This window comes from Psammomys obesus, unplaced genomic scaffold, assembly GCF_907164565.1.
Source record: "Psammomys obesus unplaced genomic scaffold, mPsaObe1.curated_primary_1811, whole genome shotgun sequence".
Taxonomy (NCBI): Eukaryota; Metazoa; Chordata; class Mammalia; order Rodentia; family Muridae; genus Psammomys; species Psammomys obesus.
In genome coordinates this window covers 993,187-1,012,318 of record NW_026596155.1, presented here as the reverse complement: position 1 = coordinate 1,012,318, position 19,132 = coordinate 993,187, and the positions used below count along the sequence as shown (strand labels likewise).

At 49.4% G+C, this 19,132-nt stretch overlaps 2 protein-coding genes across 3 annotated transcripts in view; one reads left to right on the top strand and one right to left on the bottom strand.

The window, feature by feature from the left end:
• Window positions 1-12,283, top strand: part of Ptpn13 (protein tyrosine phosphatase non-receptor type 13) — a 160,376-nt gene extending 148,093 nt beyond the window's left edge. For both annotated transcript variants that reach the window (XM_055594551.1, XM_055594550.1), the window contains 7 exons: window positions 741-850; window positions 2,654-2,802; window positions 4,696-4,786; window positions 6,037-6,374; window positions 8,303-8,518; window positions 9,277-9,339; window positions 11,639-12,283. In XM_055594551.1, the coding sequence (XP_055450526.1) occupies window positions 741-850; window positions 2,654-2,802; window positions 4,696-4,786; window positions 6,037-6,374; window positions 8,303-8,518; window positions 9,277-9,339; window positions 11,639-11,731 (1,060 nt within the window). In that variant the 3' untranslated portion in view covers window positions 11,732-12,283. The remainder of the gene's footprint in view (window positions 1-740; window positions 851-2,653; window positions 2,803-4,695; window positions 4,787-6,036; window positions 6,375-8,302; window positions 8,519-9,276; window positions 9,340-11,638) is intronic.
• A 5,409-nt stretch (window positions 12,284-17,692) lies between these two features.
• Slc10a6 (solute carrier family 10 member 6) overlaps window positions 17,693-19,132 on the bottom strand; it is a 20,145-nt gene continuing 18,705 nt past the window's right edge. Inside the window, exon 6 of the mRNA XM_055594582.1 lies at window positions 17,693-18,413. Within this exon, the coding sequence (XP_055450557.1) occupies window positions 18,262-18,413 (152 nt within the window). The 3' untranslated portion in view covers window positions 17,693-18,261. The remainder of the gene's footprint in view (window positions 18,414-19,132) is intronic.

Genomic DNA, 19,132 nt, shown 5'->3' with positions numbered 1-19,132 from the left:
ATGCAGTAAAAATATTTCAAACCGTATGAAACCAATGATGTTAGAAAATGCTTGCCAAGTTTAAGAGAAGGTCTCACTATCTGGCCTGGACCTGGCTGTGTAGGCTACGATGGACTTAAAGTCACGGAGATCCACTTTCGGTGCCTCCCCAGTGTTGAGACTAGAGGCATCTACCACCACGCTTGATCTAGGACATTGCTTTAAGCCATGCAGCCTCAGGTTCAAAGACCTGGAGGCCGTCTGCAAGCAAAACTGCTACTGTGCACCCCACCCCACGTCTGCCGCGGAGTTCAGGGCCTGTGGAAGAGAGGGAGTTACTTAGATTTAGAGATTCTTGTGTATATTTTAATTTTTGTTTGTACCCAGGCCGGCCTCCAACTCCAGGTGATCCTCCTGCCTCAGCCTCCCGAGGAGCTGACAGCAAGCAAACCCGTGCTTCCGTGGCCTGACTGAATCTGATTATTTTAGTTCTTCACACGTATTCACTCGTTGTGTGTGTGCGCGCACGTGTCAAATCACAAGTAGAGTGGTCAGAGAACAACTATGCCAGTTCTTTTCCTTTCACGGGGGTCCCAGGGATGAAACTGGGTCATCAGGCTTGATGGCCCCTTTGCCCGCTGAGCCGTCTCCCCGGTTGAGGAAGAGTAACAGCATTGTAGTGGTCACAGAGAAAACAAGTGACTTTAATTATGATACTTACAATTATCGTGGAGACAAAAATACTCTGAATGTGTTTATAGGCGCAGCTTGACGCAGGCAGCACAGGAAGAAATATCTGTGGAAGATGAAGTCACAGGGGGAAGCAGTGAATTGCCAGTAGAGACAACAAACCACAAGGATTCTGACAAAGGTAAGAATTTTATTTCCAGTTTTTTTCTTTAAAAAAACTGATGCTTTAAGTGATTTTTTTTTTTAACAGTACAGATGTTACTTGACCATATGTATGTGCTCTCTAGTTTTATGCATGAAGCTAAACCACATAAATACCAACTTTGGTTACCATACCCAAATCATTTGCATAATTAGAGGCTAAAACTTTCCGTGGCTTAGGGAGAGCACAAAGTATATAGTTAAACAGAAGCGAAAAGTCCTGATTTTGTGTAACGAGAACTCAGAGAGCTTGCCTTCTGTGGGGTTAAAACGGGGGAATGTGTGAAATGCAGGGAGAAGCTGCCCCTGACGGCCAGCCTCTTCTGGGTGTAGTGGCGCTGTCCTCTGCCATTTTGTTGTACAGCAGAACCAGTGGAGAAACACTAGTTTTCTCGTTCCATGCTTCTTAATGTGTCATGAGGAGTGAAGTTTTGTTACTTGATGCCTGTTCTGGTCAAGGTGATACACGCCATGACTGGAAAGCAGCCTGTGACGGAAACGGTTTATTCATTCTGACCACAGTCTGTCCCTGAGGGAAGGCAGGGCAGGAGCTGGAGGAAGGGACCAAAGCAAAGGCTGAGGAGTGTGCTGCTGGAGGCTGGCTCCGCATAGTTTCCTCAGCCTGCTTTCTCAGAGGACCCAGACCACCCACCCAGGGGTAACACTGTCCTCCCTAAGCTGAGTCCTTAAACATCAACCAAGAAAATGTACCACACAGGCCTGTCTGTGTGCCAGTCTGAGAGAGGCGTTTAATCAACCGAAGTTCTCTCTTCCCAGATAACCCTTGCTTGTGTCAAGTCAAAAAATACAAAACAAAAACAAAAAAACGCTAAGCACAAAGTCTTAGTATTTTTGTTTTGTTTTGTTTTTCGACTTTGAGACAAGAGTCTCACTATGTTCCCCTGGCTAACCCAGAATTTGCTACATAGACCAAGCTGACCTTGAACTCACAGAGGTCCGCCTATCTGTGCTTCCTGGGTGCTGGGGTTAAATGACTTCTTAATATTTTAAAAGGAGTCAGTGACTCGGACCCTTTCTCTGCTTGGGTAGACGGTTGGGCCCAGCGTTTCCATGGGATCCTATAGCGCCCACGCGCCCGCTTAGCTCTCGTGCTCAGATTGCATTCACACCGCCTTTCAGAGTTAACTGTGCACCCCGCTAACCTGGCCCGGCAGGCGCTGAGTCCCTGAGGGCTCTGGCCACCACCTGCACGCTGGCTGCTGCCATGCCCTAACCACTGCAGGAGTGAGGCATCTACACTGCCAGGATAGTGACCTTCCATAATAACCAGTCCACACAGCGGATACTCACTTGGACCAGGTCCTTCCAGGGTACTCGGTTAATTCAACCCCTGACCAGCCCGAGGAGAGTATTCTCTGCCAGATCCAGCTGGCAGCACTGAGTGCCAAGGTAGTGAAGAGGAAGCCTGTGTTCTGAGCAGCCTCCTGAGGGGTGGCTTTCTGACAGCTTCTTCGTCTCCTGCAGCACTTAGAATCGAATGCACAGTAATAGGGCTCCTGGGCAGGCTTCCCTCATATAAACAATGCCATTAAAATCAGGCAAAAAGGACACATGCTCGGCTCAAACATGTAACTAACTGGGAGTCGCAAGCCCTCCAGATGTGAGCGGTGTCGAGGTAGCTGTGCAGTAGCCAAAGCTGTGTGGACGTCATCGGCGTCATCGGCAGTCAGCCGAGTTGCTGCTCCGCTGAGCCTCTCGTTCACACAAGCCCGTCCCTGTAGGCTCCAGGGAGAGCTGAGAGCCATCTGGTCTTTTCTCACAGATCACCTCTTTTTGACGGACGAGGAGCTGGCGGCCCTGCCAGTGGTCAGAGTCCCTCCCTCCGGCAAGTACACCGGTGCTCAGTTGCAGGCCGCCATCCGCACGCTTCAGGGCTTGCTTGACCAAGGGATCCCGTCTAAGGAGCTGGAGGTGAGTGGCTCCTGCACCCACGGAGTGTCCTGGCTGGCCCAAGGTTAGGAGAAACTGCCGGTTGCTTTCTGTCTTAGGTAGAGTTCCATTGCTGGGAAGGGATGCCAAGGCCAGGGCAACTCCTTATTTATGTATGTATGTATGTATGTATGTATGTATGTATGTATTTATTTATTTATTTATTTATTTATTTATTTATTTATTTATTAGGTTTTAATGTTTTGAGCAAACCACAGTATACTTTAGGAAAGTATACATTTTATAAAGTTTTGACATGTTTATAATGCTGCAAATTTTTTTATTTTTTATTAATTACAGTTCATTCCCTTTGTATCCTACCACAGAGGGCCTCTGAAAGACTCAGCCCTGCAGAGTATCAAAGCAGATGCTGAGACTCATAGCCAAACTTTGGGCAGAGTGCAGGGAATCTTATGAGAAGGAGGAGATAGAAAGATCTAGAGGGGACAGGAGCTCCACAAGGAGAGCAATAGAACCAAAAATCTGAGCCCAGGGGGCTTTTCTGAGACTGATACTCCAACCAAGGACCATTCATGGAGATAACCTAGAACCCCTGCTCAGATGAAGCCCATAGCAACTCGGTGCCCAAGTTGGTGCCCTAGGAAGGGAACAGGGGCTGTCTCTGACATGAACTGATTGGCCTGCTCTTTGATCACCTCCCCCTGAGGGGGGGAGCAGCCTTACCAGACCACAGAGGAAGATGGTGCATTCAGCCAGTCCTGATGAGACCTGATAGGCTAGGTACAGGGCAACTCTTACAAAGGAAAACATTTCATTGGAGCTGGCTTACCGTTGAGAGGTTGAGTCCATTACCGTCATGGCGGGAAGCACGGTGGCGTGCAGGCAGACATGGTGCTAAAGAAGCTGAGAGTTCTACACCTTTTTCAGGAGGAGTGAGACACCAGGCCTGGCCTGAACATCTGAGACTCAGCCCAGTGCCCCATGTGCTCCAGCAGGACCACACCAATAGTGCCGTTCCCCGCGGGCCTGTGGGCTGCGTTCATTCAAAGCACAGCACCCCACATCACCACTCTGAAAAGGGCTTACCATAGCTAATGATAACTCAGTTTTCCCACTGAGGATCCCAATGATACTATACTGCTCAGACTTTTCTAATGATATCCTGCATCCCTCATGTAAAAACACCTTTTTACATGAGAAAGCTGCAGACAGAATGGCATATGTGCTATGTGCTTGCACCCTAACGGTTCCATAGACCATCAGTAATGGGGATGCGCACCTCCTCTCCGTAAGTCTCATTTTGTTAGAAAGGTTTGGAGTTAAAATCGTTCTCCATCACAGCACCTTTAAAGTAGACCATGGTTTCCCCTCCCCCAGCATCTTATAATTTCTAAAAGGCATGTCACCATGTTTGTTTGTCTCCATGAAGTTCCCTGAGAGCTAAGTGTCCCTTTGCTCGCTGCCATGGCCCCAGCACTTACTACAGTACCTCGCAGATCTGCCCAAGAGGCGGCGGCGATGCCTTTCAAGGTGAGGGGATGGATGACAACAAGAAAGAGTTGACCATTGCACAGTGAACCATCCTCAGCAGCGATAGTCTGTGACCCTACAGATGACACTGTCCGGAAGATATTCCAGATGTTGCCTTGAGCCAAACTCACCTTTGCAGATTTTTTTCTTTAGAATTACAGACATTTTGAACGACGTGAAAACTTGGGTTAAGAAGTGCTGTCTATCGGTTAGCTGGCCGAGACCTGTCCTGTCAGAGGTGCTTGCATTAATACACTCAGTGGGGACTTGCGAATCTGAACTGGACTCTGTTTGTTAGCAGCGGTCAGCCCTGATCAGCACAGACAAAAGAAGCATTTTCCCTGACTGGATTACCTAACCTCGTGTCCATTTTGTTACTTGTAGAACCTTCAAGAATTAAAACCTTTGGACCAGTGTCTGATTGGACAGACTAAGGAAAACCGAAGGAAGAACAGATACAAAAACATCCTTCCCTGTGAGTGCCAGTGTGCATCTGAGTGTGTGTTCCCTGTGTGTTCCAGTGTGGGTCTAACTGAGGTGTGTTCCCTGTGGTTCTGATGTGGCTCTCATGGAATGTATGCGCTGTGAGTCCTAGAACAGCCAAGACTGCATAGAGAGGACCTGTGTTTAAAGAAAGAAAAAAGAATGTAAGAAAGTTTTTAAAATGGAGTAGATCGTGGTTCAGTATCAAGTAGACAACAAAGTGGGTTCCTGGACAGCCAGCGCCACACAAAGAAACCCTGTCTCGAAAAAAAAAAAAAGTAGCAGCTGATCTATGAGGCCGAAAAACATTCAGATTTATGTTGTGAAGCCAGAATGGAAAAAACTATAAATATAAAAATAGTAAATTTATTGTAAGGAAACAAACTATGGACTAAGAAAGAAAAGGCAAGCAATAAATTTTGAAACCTATTTTTAAAGGTTTTACTTTACCTTGGTTATCACTAAAACTACTTGTTAAACTTATAAATATTTAAAATAAAAATGAGAGCAGGACAATATCGCAACAGGTAAAGAAAGGTGCTGAGCCTGATGACCACACAGTGGAAGGAGAGAGATGACCCTGTCCAGTTGTCCTCTGTCCTCCACATGTGTGTTGTGTCACCCCCCCCCCAACACACACACCAAAGAAACCATGCAAATAAAGTAATACAAAAATGACAAAATAAAATAAAAACCCTCTCAGGTATGTATGAGTTAGATCTGTTAATAATGTCCCAGCAGCTGCTTGGACAGTGTCATTCAGTGCTAACTTTTGTTCTGGACAGTAATTGTCCCATCGTTTCAGGACAGCGGTAATTGGCATTAAATACCGACAGAGAAGTAACAAAAATGTTTGTTTGCTTCTCTAATTGTTTACCATGAAGGGCTACTTGGATTTGTTACTTTTACTTTCAGTTCCATCTGTTCTCACAATAGTAATTCACATTTACTCTGTATTCGTAAACCGCAAGCCTTCTAGAGGGCCGCCACCCTGAGGTTTAGATACAGTGTAGCAAGTTTAGCTACAGTGTAACAATAAACATACCCATGGCGTGAATACAGTGTATCAAAAACGTAAGCACAGCGTGGACTGACTAATGCATTTGAAAATGTACCCTGTCAAAGCAGAAGGACGCTAGCCTGTGCAGGGCTGAAGGAGCTGTTGTGGCCTTTCACTCCTGGTTTTTGTGAAGGCTGCAGTGACAGTGTGTGACATAACTCTTTCATCTTGGACATTCTCAGACGATACCACAAGAGTGCCCCTTGGGGATGACGGCGGATACATCAATGCCAGTTTCATCAGGATCCCAGTGGGCACGCAGGAATTCGTCTACATTGCCTGCCAGGGGCCTTTGCCCACCACGGTCGGGGATTTCTGGCAGATGGTTTGGGAGCAGCACGCCACAGTGATTGCCATGATGACTCAGGAGGTGGAAGGAGAAAAGGTCAAATGCCAACGCTACTGGCCCAGCATCCTCGGCACAACAACCATGGCCAACGAGAGACTGCGCCTGGCCCTCCTGAGAATGCAGCAGCTGAAGGGCTTCATTGTGAGGCTGATGGCCCTGGAGGACATTCAGGTAGTCAGCGGTCCTCCCTGGCTGGCTCCTCCTCAGAAGGCAGGCCCGTGCTGTCTGTGACTGTTGCAATGGGAGCAAGTCATCTGTGGTTTTATTTTTGAGACTAGGTCTCATGTAGCCCAGGCTGCCCTCAAATCCGCTACATGGCTCCAGCTTGAGCTGGAGCCCTCGCCCCTGCGTGCTGGGATTTAAGGAATGTGCGGTCCCGTAAACATGGCAGCATCCCAGAGAGCATTAAGTGTGGCCGTCTTACAGCTTCCCCTGGTGGCTGCTGTATTGGAGTGAAAGATGGGAGCTTCCAGTGTGACCTTCATTCTTTCTTAGAAACAAATAGCACAGCGTGCATACAGACTTTCTTTATTTGATTGATTGTTGGGGGGGGGATGTGCTTTGTCTTTATAGTCCTCACTGCCCAGTAACTCGCTCTGTAGACCAGGCTACCCTTGAACTCAAGAGGTCGGCCTTCGCACCCCTTCCCAGAAACAGGAGCTATGTGGTGCCATGTTTGTGACTCAATAGTCAGCTTTCTTCAACTTTTGCTTTCAGTTTTCTTTCTTTCTATGTGTATGTGTGTTTGTGTGTGTACACAGATGTGTGCAGCTATGTATTGCACAAGTATGTATGGAGGCTGGAGGTTGATGCTCAAACCTTCCTGTGTGGCTTTCCACCCTCCTTGAGAAAGGATCTCTCCCGAAATACAGAGCTCGCAGACTGAGCTGCCCTGGCTAGCCAGCGAGCCCAGGCTCCTCTGTCTCCATCTCCTTAGCCCTGGAATTAAAGGGGTGTCACCATGCCAGCCTTTTCTGCAGATGCTGGGGCTGCAAACTCATGTTCTCATGCCTGTGTGAAAAGCTTTTACCCACTGAGCTGTGTCCCCAGTCCCTTTCTTACACTTTTTTATTTAAAAAAAAAAAGTATATTGATTCATTTCTGTTAGCATCATGTGTTGTGTGGGAATTTTCTTTACAGCTCATTATTTTACAGAGTATTTAGGTTTTACTCTCTTATGAAACCTAAGCCTCTAATTGACATGTGGAAATTATTTCCGTTCCCGGGTACCATGCCATGCTTTGGCTGATGCCAGCTTGCCCAGTGCTCAGTGTTCCTCGAGTGATCTGGTCATATATACGTGGTGCCAGAACTCCAGCCCTGGGAACCCCGGGTCTAGCATTTTAACAACAGACAAAAAGTCATTCCGCACCCCATGGCGCTTACTGCCTTGGGGGGTGCCGTGCTGCTGTTTACAGGGGGAATGAAGCAGGGAAAGAAATGGTTGAACAGTGAGTACTGGGTCAGGGAGGCCTGAGAGACACTGAAGGAGATGATGAAGCGTCGGGGACCCGGGAGGGGCTCCTAACTGGGAAGAGGGTCTGAAGGTTCTGAGACTCAACACTGCCAGTGTATTTATTGAAATGAGCCCACACGAGCTAGGTATGACACTCGCAGAGTGCACCCAAGGGCCTGAGTACCATCCCCAGCCAGGAGGGCGGCGGCGGTGGCAGTGGAGGTGGAGATGGTGGTGGTGTTGACAGGAGGACTGTGATGGTGGTGGAAGAGGTGGCAGTGATGACGGTGGCGGTGGTGGTGGTGGTGGTGGTGATGGCAGCTGTGGAGGTGGAGGAGGTGGTGGTGGTGTATTTCACCTATATCTTTTCTGTCTGTTGCTGCTGTGGTTTTGAGTCACAGTCTTGCGTTGTACCCTCAGCTGGCCTTGCGCACTCCGTCCTCCTGTCTTGGTCTAAACACTGGAATTGGGTGGACACCACCATACCCAGCTTGGGGTATTTATGACGCCTTTTTCTCTCTTCCATTTTTCTTTTGCCCTCACCCAGTATACCACCCAAGTTTGAAAGATCAAAATGATATTATGAGAACCTGACTTAGGAACAACGCGACATTGTGGCTGACTCTGATGTTTACCCTCTCAGACAGGAGAGGTGCGGCACATTTCCCATCTGAACTTCACCGCCTGGCCAGACCACGACACGCCTTCCCGGCCAGACGACCTGCTCACTTTCATCTCGTACATGAGACACATCCATCGGTCAGGCCCGGTCGTCACGCACTGTAGCGCTGGCATTGGACGTTCAGGAACCCTCATATGCATAGACGTGGTCCTAGGATTAATCAGCCAAGACCTTGAAGTGAGTACCAGACATAATCTGCTGTTTAATGGTGCAGCAGCTAATTGTGTGCTGAAGCTCTGTGGCCCTGAAGAGGTCTTGAGCGTCTCCGTGAGGTCTGCTCACGACTGTTGCCCAGGCTTAGAGGAAATGCCGAGGTCCAAAAGATGGCCCACTCTTTAAGAGAAAATACTGGGCTTTGTTCTTATGTTCCCTGTGGATAAGAAATGAATAGTTTTGTTTGAAAATTAATGCTAATCTATCATTCTAAAAGAAGCAATTAACAGTGTAAACTTACTTTCACTCTAACCTAAGTGTAAAACCTACTTAGTTGCCAAACTGTCGTGCATTTAACTTCATATAGACTGATTTAAACCACTGTCTCTTAAAGGATTTTAGATGAGCAGTTCTGTCCAGTGCTTGCCGTTCTCACGAGCTGAGCATTGACGTGGAGCAACCCCAGCAGTCCGTCTGCCCTTGCATAGACTGTTAAGTGTCAACTAAATTAAAAAGATCTGAATTTCATTCTGGACAGCAGGGTGTGAGGGACATGGCTTACGGTATTTTTTATAGTTAAAGAAATTAGCTAAGTTTCAGAGGAAGAGAACGTCTGCTGAAGGTTTTCCAACATAGTCTGCGCTAATTCTGAGCAGCAGCATAGAGAGCAGGGTGCGGGGTGCTCGTAAGTGCGTCCTCCCCAGGCATGCGTGCGTGCGTCCACCCCGGGTGCCCATGTGTGCGTCCCCCGGCTGTGTGTAACGCCCACTCTGTCCCCGCAGTTCGACATCTCCGACCTAGTACGCTGCATGAGACTGCAACGGCACGGCATGGTGCAGACGGAGGTGAGACCTTGTTCTCTAGTCTTTGTTCTCTCTTTCGTATTTCCTCTCCTGGGATGGTCTGGCTGTGTTGCCCAGGCTGACCCGGAACTGTAGGGCTGGAACACACTTCTTGCCATGGCCTTCCTGGTACCTGGAGAATCAAGGAAGGCTCCACCACGGCCCAGCAACCTCTCTCTCTCTTTAAGGATTTTCTTCCACATTCTAGCATAAAACCAACATCTGTTGTCATAAAGAACCATTATTTTAGCATGAGGGCCAATTCAGAAAATAATTAAGTATTTTAGACTTTATCATTTTAGATATTACCTTTAATTTTTTTAAATGTGGAGAACGGATCTCAGGAGATAGCTCCTTCAGTGAAATGCTTGTCACATGTCTCAACAGCAGGAGGTCCTGGGTCTGATCCTCAAAACTACAGAAAAACCCAGGCATGAGCTGGGCATGGCGGCACTCAGGGAGGCAGAGGCTGATCTTTGTGAGTTCAAGGCCAGCCTGGTCTACAAATCAAGTCTAGGACAGCTAAGGCTACATAGCGAAACCTGGTGCGCGCGCACACACACACACACACACACACACACACACACACACACACACACAGCCAGGCATGATGGATGGCATACATTTGTGATCACAGACTGGGAGAGTGGACTCAGGCACATTCCTGGGGTTCTCTAGCCTGTCTGCTGAGAGGTCCCAGAGCGTGTGTGTTGGAGGCTCGGAGTAGGAGTGAGGCCTACACTGCCCTACTGAGGGGCCGTGGCCTTCCCCAGGCTCCAGCCTGGCAGGCAGGGCAGCGCAGGCTGCTGAAGCCCAGACAAGATGGAGAGGCAGGCCTGCGGCACAGTGGGGAGGGGATGGGCTCTTCCGGGCACTGGCCAGGAGCTCCCACAAGTTCTTGTGTTCACTTTTCTTTCCTGAAACTGAGCACGATTGCATCCCCCAGTGTCGTCCAGCTGGGCCACCTGTTACAGAAAGCACACTGTTCTAAGAGCCTAGCATTGCTAAGCTTCCTTTTTCCTATACTGGCTGTGAGGTAGATAAAAAAAGGTTTCCACATGTCCACCGTGCCCCACTTATCTGCCTCTTAAAAACGTTGGCATGGCTGTCTTTGCTTTGCCTACTTTCCCAGTCGTGCAGTTTTGATTCAAACGAAGGCGCCATAAACGTGAAGCTGATCTGCAGCCGTGCCGTAGCTAGTTCAGGACCCCGTGTTGATGGGTGGAAGCACTGTTCTTTTCCCTGTGTGTTCATTCAGGACGCTTGAGATCTGCGCCAGGAGTTTCTCCCAGGGCCTGGGCCTCATCATAGAGCCAGACACACCTGCTGCAGGACCAGAGACACCCCGGGGCGGCGGGGGGGGGGGAGTGTGGCAGGCCCACACGCAGCTCTGAGAGTGAGGGGCACTTCCGTGAGGAGGAGTGAAGGAAGCCAGCCACTACAATTCTACACAGAGTGACACCATTAGGAAAATAACACCAGCCAGGCTTGATGCCCCATGCCTCTGAGTTTGAGGCCGACTTGATCTATGTAGAGAGGCCCAGGCCAGTCAGAGCTGCAGGGTGAGACCCTGTCCAAAGTTTAAAAAGAAAGTAACCCCTGCCTTCAGGTGTTTCCCCACAGATGGAACCTCCGGGTTCCAGTGGACAGCCCCAAACTCATGGTCACATACATGGCCCCGGTCAAAGTCAGTGAATCGCAAAAGCACGTGGAGGAGGGTTAGGGGGATAACCAGGGTCGGTGAGGGGGTGTGGGGGAGCAAAGGGGATCAAAGCATTATATGCATGTGTGACACTTTTGAAAAGGAAGCAGCGCTGAAGCGGAGATGTGAGGCGTCCTGGGGCAGTGTGCTGCCACGAAGGGGCGGGTCCCCGCAGCAGAGTGACAGGAGGGACTGGGAGGGGGTAGAGCCAGGGCTGGTGACGTCCTCTGAGGGAGAGGCAAGCTGTCCCAGGCCTGTAGTGGGAGTGGCATGACTGGGCTCACTTTCAATGATCGTTCTAGTATTGTATTAGAACGTGAGCTGCTGTGGGGACAGACACACGGTTAGAGGAAGAAGGATTTCTTAGGACGTTTATACAACCCAGAATTATCCATATAACCTACTGGGTCTTTCCCTTTTCCTTTTTAGTAATTTTTTGTTTATAGTTTCATGACACTATACAATTCTATACACTGACTCTTACATTCAGCACTTAAACAGTTTATTTTTTCAAGTTTCTCAAACACCTATTGTGTATAAACTTACATTATGCAAATAAAATTTATCCGTGTCCCCCCTGTCCCACTGCCTCCCCTACAGGGTCAGTATGTCTTCTGCTATCAGGTTGTCCTCTACGTCCTGACTCATCTTCAGGCCGAAGAACAGAAGGCACGGCCGGGGCTCCCACAGTGAGGCAGAGCAGGCCTTTCCCTGCCACTCGCTTCCTGCTCTGCCTCCCGCTGACCCCTGCTCTCCCCTCACACGAGAGCAGCAAGGCTGCAGTACCGCGCTGTCCCGAGTCCTTCCAGAACGGGTGTTCCTGTAAGACATTGTGTCAAGACGCTGTGTTTTACAGTCACTTTAACCTCTGATGGCTGTCAAAATCCTTCATCACTAACTGAATGAGGCAGATCTTAGGGCTGATCAGAGTGGACATTGTTACAGACACACTGAGTCTATTTTTAATGTACCAAATCTTGTTTATAGCAAAAATTTTCCAGTATTTTAATAAAGTAGATTTATTTTCTAGGGGATACTTGAAGCCAGTATTTAAGCTTTTAATGACAGTAATATTGGCATAGAAAAAAACTAGCAATGTTTACTGTATTCGTTTCTAATGTTTACTATATACAATTTCCTGTAATATATTTATATACTTTTCATGAACACGGAGTTATCATATACCCGTTTGTACTGAATCATTTGTTTTTAATGCATTATCTCACTTTGTAAATAAACCACACCTTAAGACATAGGCAAGCAGTTCAGGCATCTTCAGTGTTCTTTTCAACAGTGTCCGTGCCTCTGGGAGTGTGGACCCTCACTCAGCCATTTCCCAGTTGGTCAGGTCACGCCAGCGACCAGGCATGTGGTATGTCAGAGGCCCTGATTGATATTCGTAAGGGCTGCCTTGGGGTCTCGGTTTCACTTGCTCTTCCCTACCTTCGAGTGGCACCACACGCCCAGTCCCTGTGCCCCGCTGAGCACTGAAATGGGAGGCGTTCAGAATACACAGCTGGCCGAGGCGCAGTCGGAGGTAGCCGCCTCCTCCCTGGGGTTCATGTTGAATTTTTCAGGAAGGAAGTGATTCTCTGAATACCGGGCTGGCTGATTTCCCCAACACACACCACCCCACTCCAACACCCAGATCTCCTGCGCTGCTCCCACCCTGCTCCGTCTTGGAGGCATTTCTGATCTTACAAGGACAGCCATGGCTGGGGTGCGTGCCTGAGGAGATGAGGCTCTGCAGGCTACACACAATCATGGTGGTGCCTTTGACTCCCCACCGGGTAACAGATCTGCACACTCATCCTGCCTCAGAATTGTCTCTACACCTTGCAGGGTCCTCGCCCTGCTTTCCCGCCTTAATTGGAAGCATGGTCGTAGGTTAAGTTGTAACCAGCACTATCACTGTGGGTCGGGGAAGGAGGGGGAGGTTCCACTGGTATCAGGAGGTGCCAGGCCACAGAGGGCCGGGAGCTGGCACAGCTGGAGGCCATTAGCTGCTGTCTGAAGCCTGCGTAGCTGGGCAAGGGCAGTGCTGGAGGAGACTTTTTAGAAGAATGTAGCTGAGAAATGGAAACTCGGAGGAAGATGCAGGTTGAGGTTTGTGGCTGGTGGCCAAGTGGAGGCTTAGTGCAATGTGTCACTGCCTTCATCTGGGCCCCGGCTCCACCCCATGGACTGGCAAGGCCATTGTGGTTAAAATGCCAGCTAAAGAAGGCCACAAAGCCAGGGGACATGCTGGGGAACTCAGATGTCAGATCAGTAACTAAAGACAGCCCTGTGTTTTTCATGTGCTAGAAACATCAGCCAAAGCCTGCAGTGCCTCAACAATGATTGATTCTAGTTTATGTAACAGTTCCAGGAATCAGAAAGCCTGGCTGGCTCTCTCCACTCCCCGCCTCTCTCTCTCTTCCCTCTCTCCCCACTCCTTTTTTAAGAACCCAGGCTGATGGTTGTTCTGTGAGCCAAAAGTAGCTCTCCAGGTCATCCTCAGAAGAGCACAGGTGGCCACACACAGAGTGGATACACTCACCCAGTCAGGCCTGGGCCACACCTCACTGCCACATCCTCAAATGCCTAGACTCGAGCTTCCCTGTGGTCTAGCTGTGCCAGTCTATAGAGCGCCGAAAGAAGTGCCTGCACACGGGTGTTCACTCCAGCTCTTGACATATGTTATAGCTGTGCTGTAGAAACAGCCCGTGTGCCCTTCAGCAGATCCGTGGATGTTTTAAGTTTATGCACACAGTTGGATTATCACTCAGCTATCAAGAACACTGAAATCTGCCACTATCCAAGGGATGGAAGTAGCCAGGAGACAACATGTTAAACAAAACGGGAGAGAAAAATAAGTTCTCTCATGTTGGAAATAAAAGCACTCATTACTGGGGCATGGGGAGGAGTGGTAACAGGGCAGGGTGAGGGTGGAGAGGGTTGCCCAGATATGGCCAATGCTTGCTACACATTCGTATGGAAACACCATTGTGAATTCTACAGACAGTTAATCTTGGCACTGTATATGGTCAAGAGCACTGCAGGATGAGAACAGGCACGGTGGCTGGCACCTATAATCCCAGCACCCAGCCAGGATTGCCACGGGTTCAAGGCCAACCCAGGTTACATGGTTCCAAGGCAGGTTGGTGAGACTGTCTCAAAAGATGAGTTAGCTTGTATCTAACATTGGTAGATGTGCCTGGTAGAGATATTTGTAAATACGTATATAATAGGATTTTTGAGAGAGGGTGTTGGGGGTTGGTCTGGTACTTTGTTTTCTGATGCCCCCAAGACCTGGTTACTGCCCAGATGAGCAAACACTCCATACCTCAAAATAACATGTAACCTTGCCTAAGGAATTGTCTCTGATTGGCTGATTAAAGGCCTAAAGCTGTGCAGGGCAGACGGAGGTGGGCGTGGCTGAGGTTCTCGGGCTGTGGGGACCGAAGGATCATGGGAGGAACAGGAAGAGGAGGAGGAAGAAGGAAGTGGAAACTGCAGTGGGTTAGGTGGAGGAAGAAGCACATGGATGGTGGAGTAAGTATTTATGGAACTATGGGAGGGAGGTAGCCCGGGATGGGGCTGGGAGGCAAAGGTAGCTTAGAGGGTTAATATCCGCCCTGTCCCAAGTTATGTAAGGCTGTTCTAAAACACAACAGGTGTCTATCTCTATGATAGCAGGTTAGATGCAACGCAGTAATAAGCACAGGGCTGATGATAGACATTAGAGCATGCCATTAGATTTACAGCAGCATAGGGTTTCTCTGTATAGCCCTGGCTGTCCTGGAACTCCAGACCAGACTCATCTCAAACTCAGAGATCTGCCTGCCTCTGCCTCCCAAACGCTGGCACTAAAGGTGTGAGCCACCACTGCCTAGCTTCAGGATACCTTTCTGTGTTAGAGATAAGTTTGACAGATTATTAGTTAACCTGAAGAGAATTTGAAAACGAATACAGTTTTAATGTACCGATTTTGGTTTGTATTTTAGCGGAGGTATCTAAAAAGCACCCAAGCAGGCTGACCCAAGAGGGAGATCCGTTTTTCTCCCTCAAGAAAGCAAGCTGAGGATGTGAAGGTGGCCTGGATATGTCACCCATGGGTCCCCTCTCTCACTTCTCCATCTGGGTCCTTCTAGAAGCTTCCTGCCTTATTGGTCAGAGAGAATGACCTCTGCCAGTAGAGGTCAAGGGTATAAGAGTAGCAAAGTTTCCCTTCCATAATCTCCAAACTCTAACAGGCCTTCGCTAAGACTGTCCCTGTAGCTGAGGAAAGCCAGCAGCTTCGCCACTGCCCTAGCCGTTCCTCAAGGTCTGGACATGGCTGCTTCAGTTCCAGCCTCAGCCTCAGCTCACAGTATCCTAGATGTTTGCATGGGTCACAAGCAGCCCTGGAAGGCCGTGTGCTCTTCCCTCCCGCCAGGAGCATGCAGCCTCCATCCCCACTCTGCCACAAGGGCCCATGTGTCATGTGAGGCCCAGCTCCTAGGAGCCTGTGATTTGTTGCACCAGCTAGAGTGCAGTGCTTTTAGTCAAACTTTTATGAGGTATCCTAGTTTCATTTCTGTTGCCATGACAAAGACAGTGGCCAAAAGCATGGTGGGGAGGAAAGGGTTTACTTAGCTTAGATGTCCCAGGTCACTCTCCAGCACTGAGGGAAGTCAGGGCAGGGACTAAAAGCAGGAACCTGTCAAGAACTGAAGCGGAGATGGTGGAGAAACACAGTTTGCTTGAATACAACCCAAGAGCCCTGCCCAAGGGTGGCACAGCCCCCAGAGATGGCTAGGCCCTCCCACATCCATCACTAATCAAGAGAGAACATCCTGGACTTACCTATAAGCCAATCTGATGGCGACATCTCAGTTGCTGTTCCCTCTTTCCAGATGACTCCAATATGTCTCGAGTTGAAAAACAAAGCGTAATCAGCCTGCCAGATTTCCCCTTTGTTCTGAGAACTGCAAGCAGCCTGGTGTGGCCCTCAGCATAGTCTTCAGATGTACCATTTTAACAGAACAGCCTTTCACACAAGCCACTTGGGACATCTCCAGGAAGGGGCTTCTTTTGGATCTTAACTCAGAGCTATCCTGCCCCTGTCCTCCTCAGTGGTCTATCTACCCCTAAGCTAAACTCCCAAGGGAAGGAGCTCTTTCTGCTCTGTTTTGCTTCTCCTGTGTTACCAAACACGGTACGGACCAGCTTTAGTAGAGCAACAGCTAGGAACTAGCAATCATGTCACAAACATGAGTATCTGTTAGTCTAAACCCTAGTCTGGGGTCTGTCCACACTGCCACAGAAATATTCTGAACTGGAAAAATGCCTGAAGATTCATTGCAGTCATATTCACCCAAAAGATACTGAGAAAATGTACAAGATAAATGGATAAAACATTTAACCTCAGATTACACACCTCCTTCACTGCAAAATTTACAAATGAAAATAGGTCCCAAATAAGTCAGGGTCCCATCAGGACACCTTACATAGAGAGTTGTGTGTCTGGTTCTGTGCAAAGGGCTTACCTGGCATTTGTGGGTCACTGGGTTTAGACCCTACCGCCACTAAAATTAATAAATTAATAAAAATCAATTAAAAAGTATATCATGAAAAATAAAAAAGTATCTCATAAGTACCTCACATGTATAAAAAGGAAACATATCAGTGAGCATAGAAGAGATAAATGATTGGATATATGATGTTTAATAACCTAAATATAAACATGTATGTGGAGAGAGGTGGCTCAGTGGTTAAGAGCACCTGTTGCTCTTCCTGAGGACCCCAAATAAAGAGATGGAATCAAGGTTGTGGAGGTGGCTCAGCAGTTAAGAGCATTTGATTGGCTGCTCTTGGAAAGGACCTGGTTGGTCCCCAGACCCATCAGGTGGTTCACAGTGAGCTGTAACTTCAGTCTCAGAGGGTTCAAATCCCTCGTCTGACCTCTGAAGGCACCCGATGCTCATAGTGCACATTCGTACATACATGCAAGGCAGAACACTCACACATAAACATGAAAGTCTTGGGCTGGGCAGATGGCTTGGAGAAGCATTCTTCTCTCAAGCCCAAGGGCCTGAGTTTGGGGGCGTGGAACCCACATGCGACTAGCTGCAGGAGCACATCTGTAATCTCCACGCTCCCGTGGTGAAATGGGAGGCAGAGAGAGAAGAGACCCAGCAATTCCTGGGCACTACCCGGGCACACACAGTGACTAACGGGAGCCCCCCATCGCAAGCCAGGCAGAAAGAAGGACCAAAGCCTCTGGCCTCCGCATGCATGACATTGCTGCCCCTCAACACACACACGCAGTTCCCCACACAAAGAGAGGTCGGTAAGGGCAGATTTTAAAAACAGAACTCTAACGCACTGCACCAAGACATGAGTTTTAAAAATAAAAGACACACGAGGAAATCAAAAGCTAAGAGAGCCGTGGCCTCCACCAACGGAAAGCAAAGCAGCCAGGGACAATGGCTCATACTGCAGTTTGGAGCGTTGGAGAGGCTGAGGCGGGAGGATTTTTGAAAGCTTAAAGCTACCCTGGGATACACTGTGAAATCCTGTCTTCAAAAAAAGGCAAAAGGGGGTTGGGGAAGGTGGACGAACAGAAGGAAATGAGCATTAAAATGTTGTCGTTCATAATTTTTAAAATCACGAATTTAATGAGATGTTTTCTCAGGTCGAAAGGACGCGGTAATCCGGAGCAGCTGAATAAATTACAGTCCTGTAGAACACGGTGCAGCCGCCGTTCTAAAGAGTGAGGTAGGTATCGCGGATGTGTTAAGATGTGCTGAGGCCGACGGCGATGACCGTCAGAGCACACAGGACACGGGCTCCAGGCTTTTCAGGTGGTTTGGTGCACAGGCTACCCGAGGGCTGCGCATGCGCACCCGTCTCTCGTTTTGGAGACTCGGGGCAGGCGCGTGTGTCTGTTTTGGAGGTTCCCGGCGCCTGTCTGTCCCTCTCGGGAGAAGGAACCAGCCCGCTTGCATTACACGCGTCCTCGAAATTAAAGGATGCTTCATCGCTTGGGAGTCCCATCGTGGAAGCTCATCTTCTCTTCCCTAGTTCTCCAAAGCGTCTGCCGGAAGTCGGGAGGTGGCGGGGACGCTCTGTCCTGCAGTTGGAGTTAAAATCCACGGCGGGAGGCCAGCTCCGTGGGGAGGCGCCTGCTGCTCACTGCTGGGAGGTGGGGGCCGAGGTGGGCCGCGGCTCCCACCATCCACGGGAAGGAAGCTGGGTGCTCAGCTCTGCGGCCCCAGGGCTACTGCCGCGCCGCCACCTTCCTCCAGGAAAACACTGGTCTCTCCGGGGTTCTTGTCACCGCAGACCTCCGGCCGCCCCGGGGGCTGCCTCCCGGCCTTGCTGTTCTGCCGCCTCTTGTAGGCCTGATATGCTAGGTGTAAAGACAGACAGGGTTAAAAACCACGTTGGCAAAGAGGACAGTTGAGGGACGCTGCGCGCTCCCCCGCGCTTGGGAGGAGGGTCTTGCTTTGCCTGACGTTTGTGTGGAAACACGGGAAAGAAGGGAGAAGAGAAGGCTGTGGAGGGACGGTATGTGGTTCTTTCTCTCCAGAACTGCGATTCCTTCGCTTGGGAGGTGCTCGCCGGCCGCTGGCCGTGCCTCGTACTTGCCGGAGCGCTAGCAGTAGCTGCAAAGCCGCTCAGCATGACGTCTCTCCAAAACTTTGGATCTCAGAACCAAAAGTTTGCTCTGATAGAAATAGTTCCCGTATCCACAGGAGACCCCCAGGCCCAACTGTTCCTTACATCATTGCTTCTACACGCACAGCGGGTGATAATGCGTGTGTGTGGTGGTTTACATGAGAGTGCGCCCCACAGCCTAACGGATCTGGATATTTGGGGCCCAATGCGGGGCGCTGTTGACGGAGGGTTTGTATGGCTTGGCTTCCTGTGCTTTCTCTCGCTGCTTCCGGTGCGCAGATGAAATATGTACGAGCAGTCTACCTAAGCAGGTAGGATTGAGTGTGGAGGCTCCTGCGTGCATGAAACGTTCTGCTCCTGCCCCCGGCTGCCCTGCCTCCCTCACCACCTCACCGTCATGCGGTGTGTGTGTGTGTGTGTGTGTGTGTGTGTGTGTGTGTGTGTGTGTGT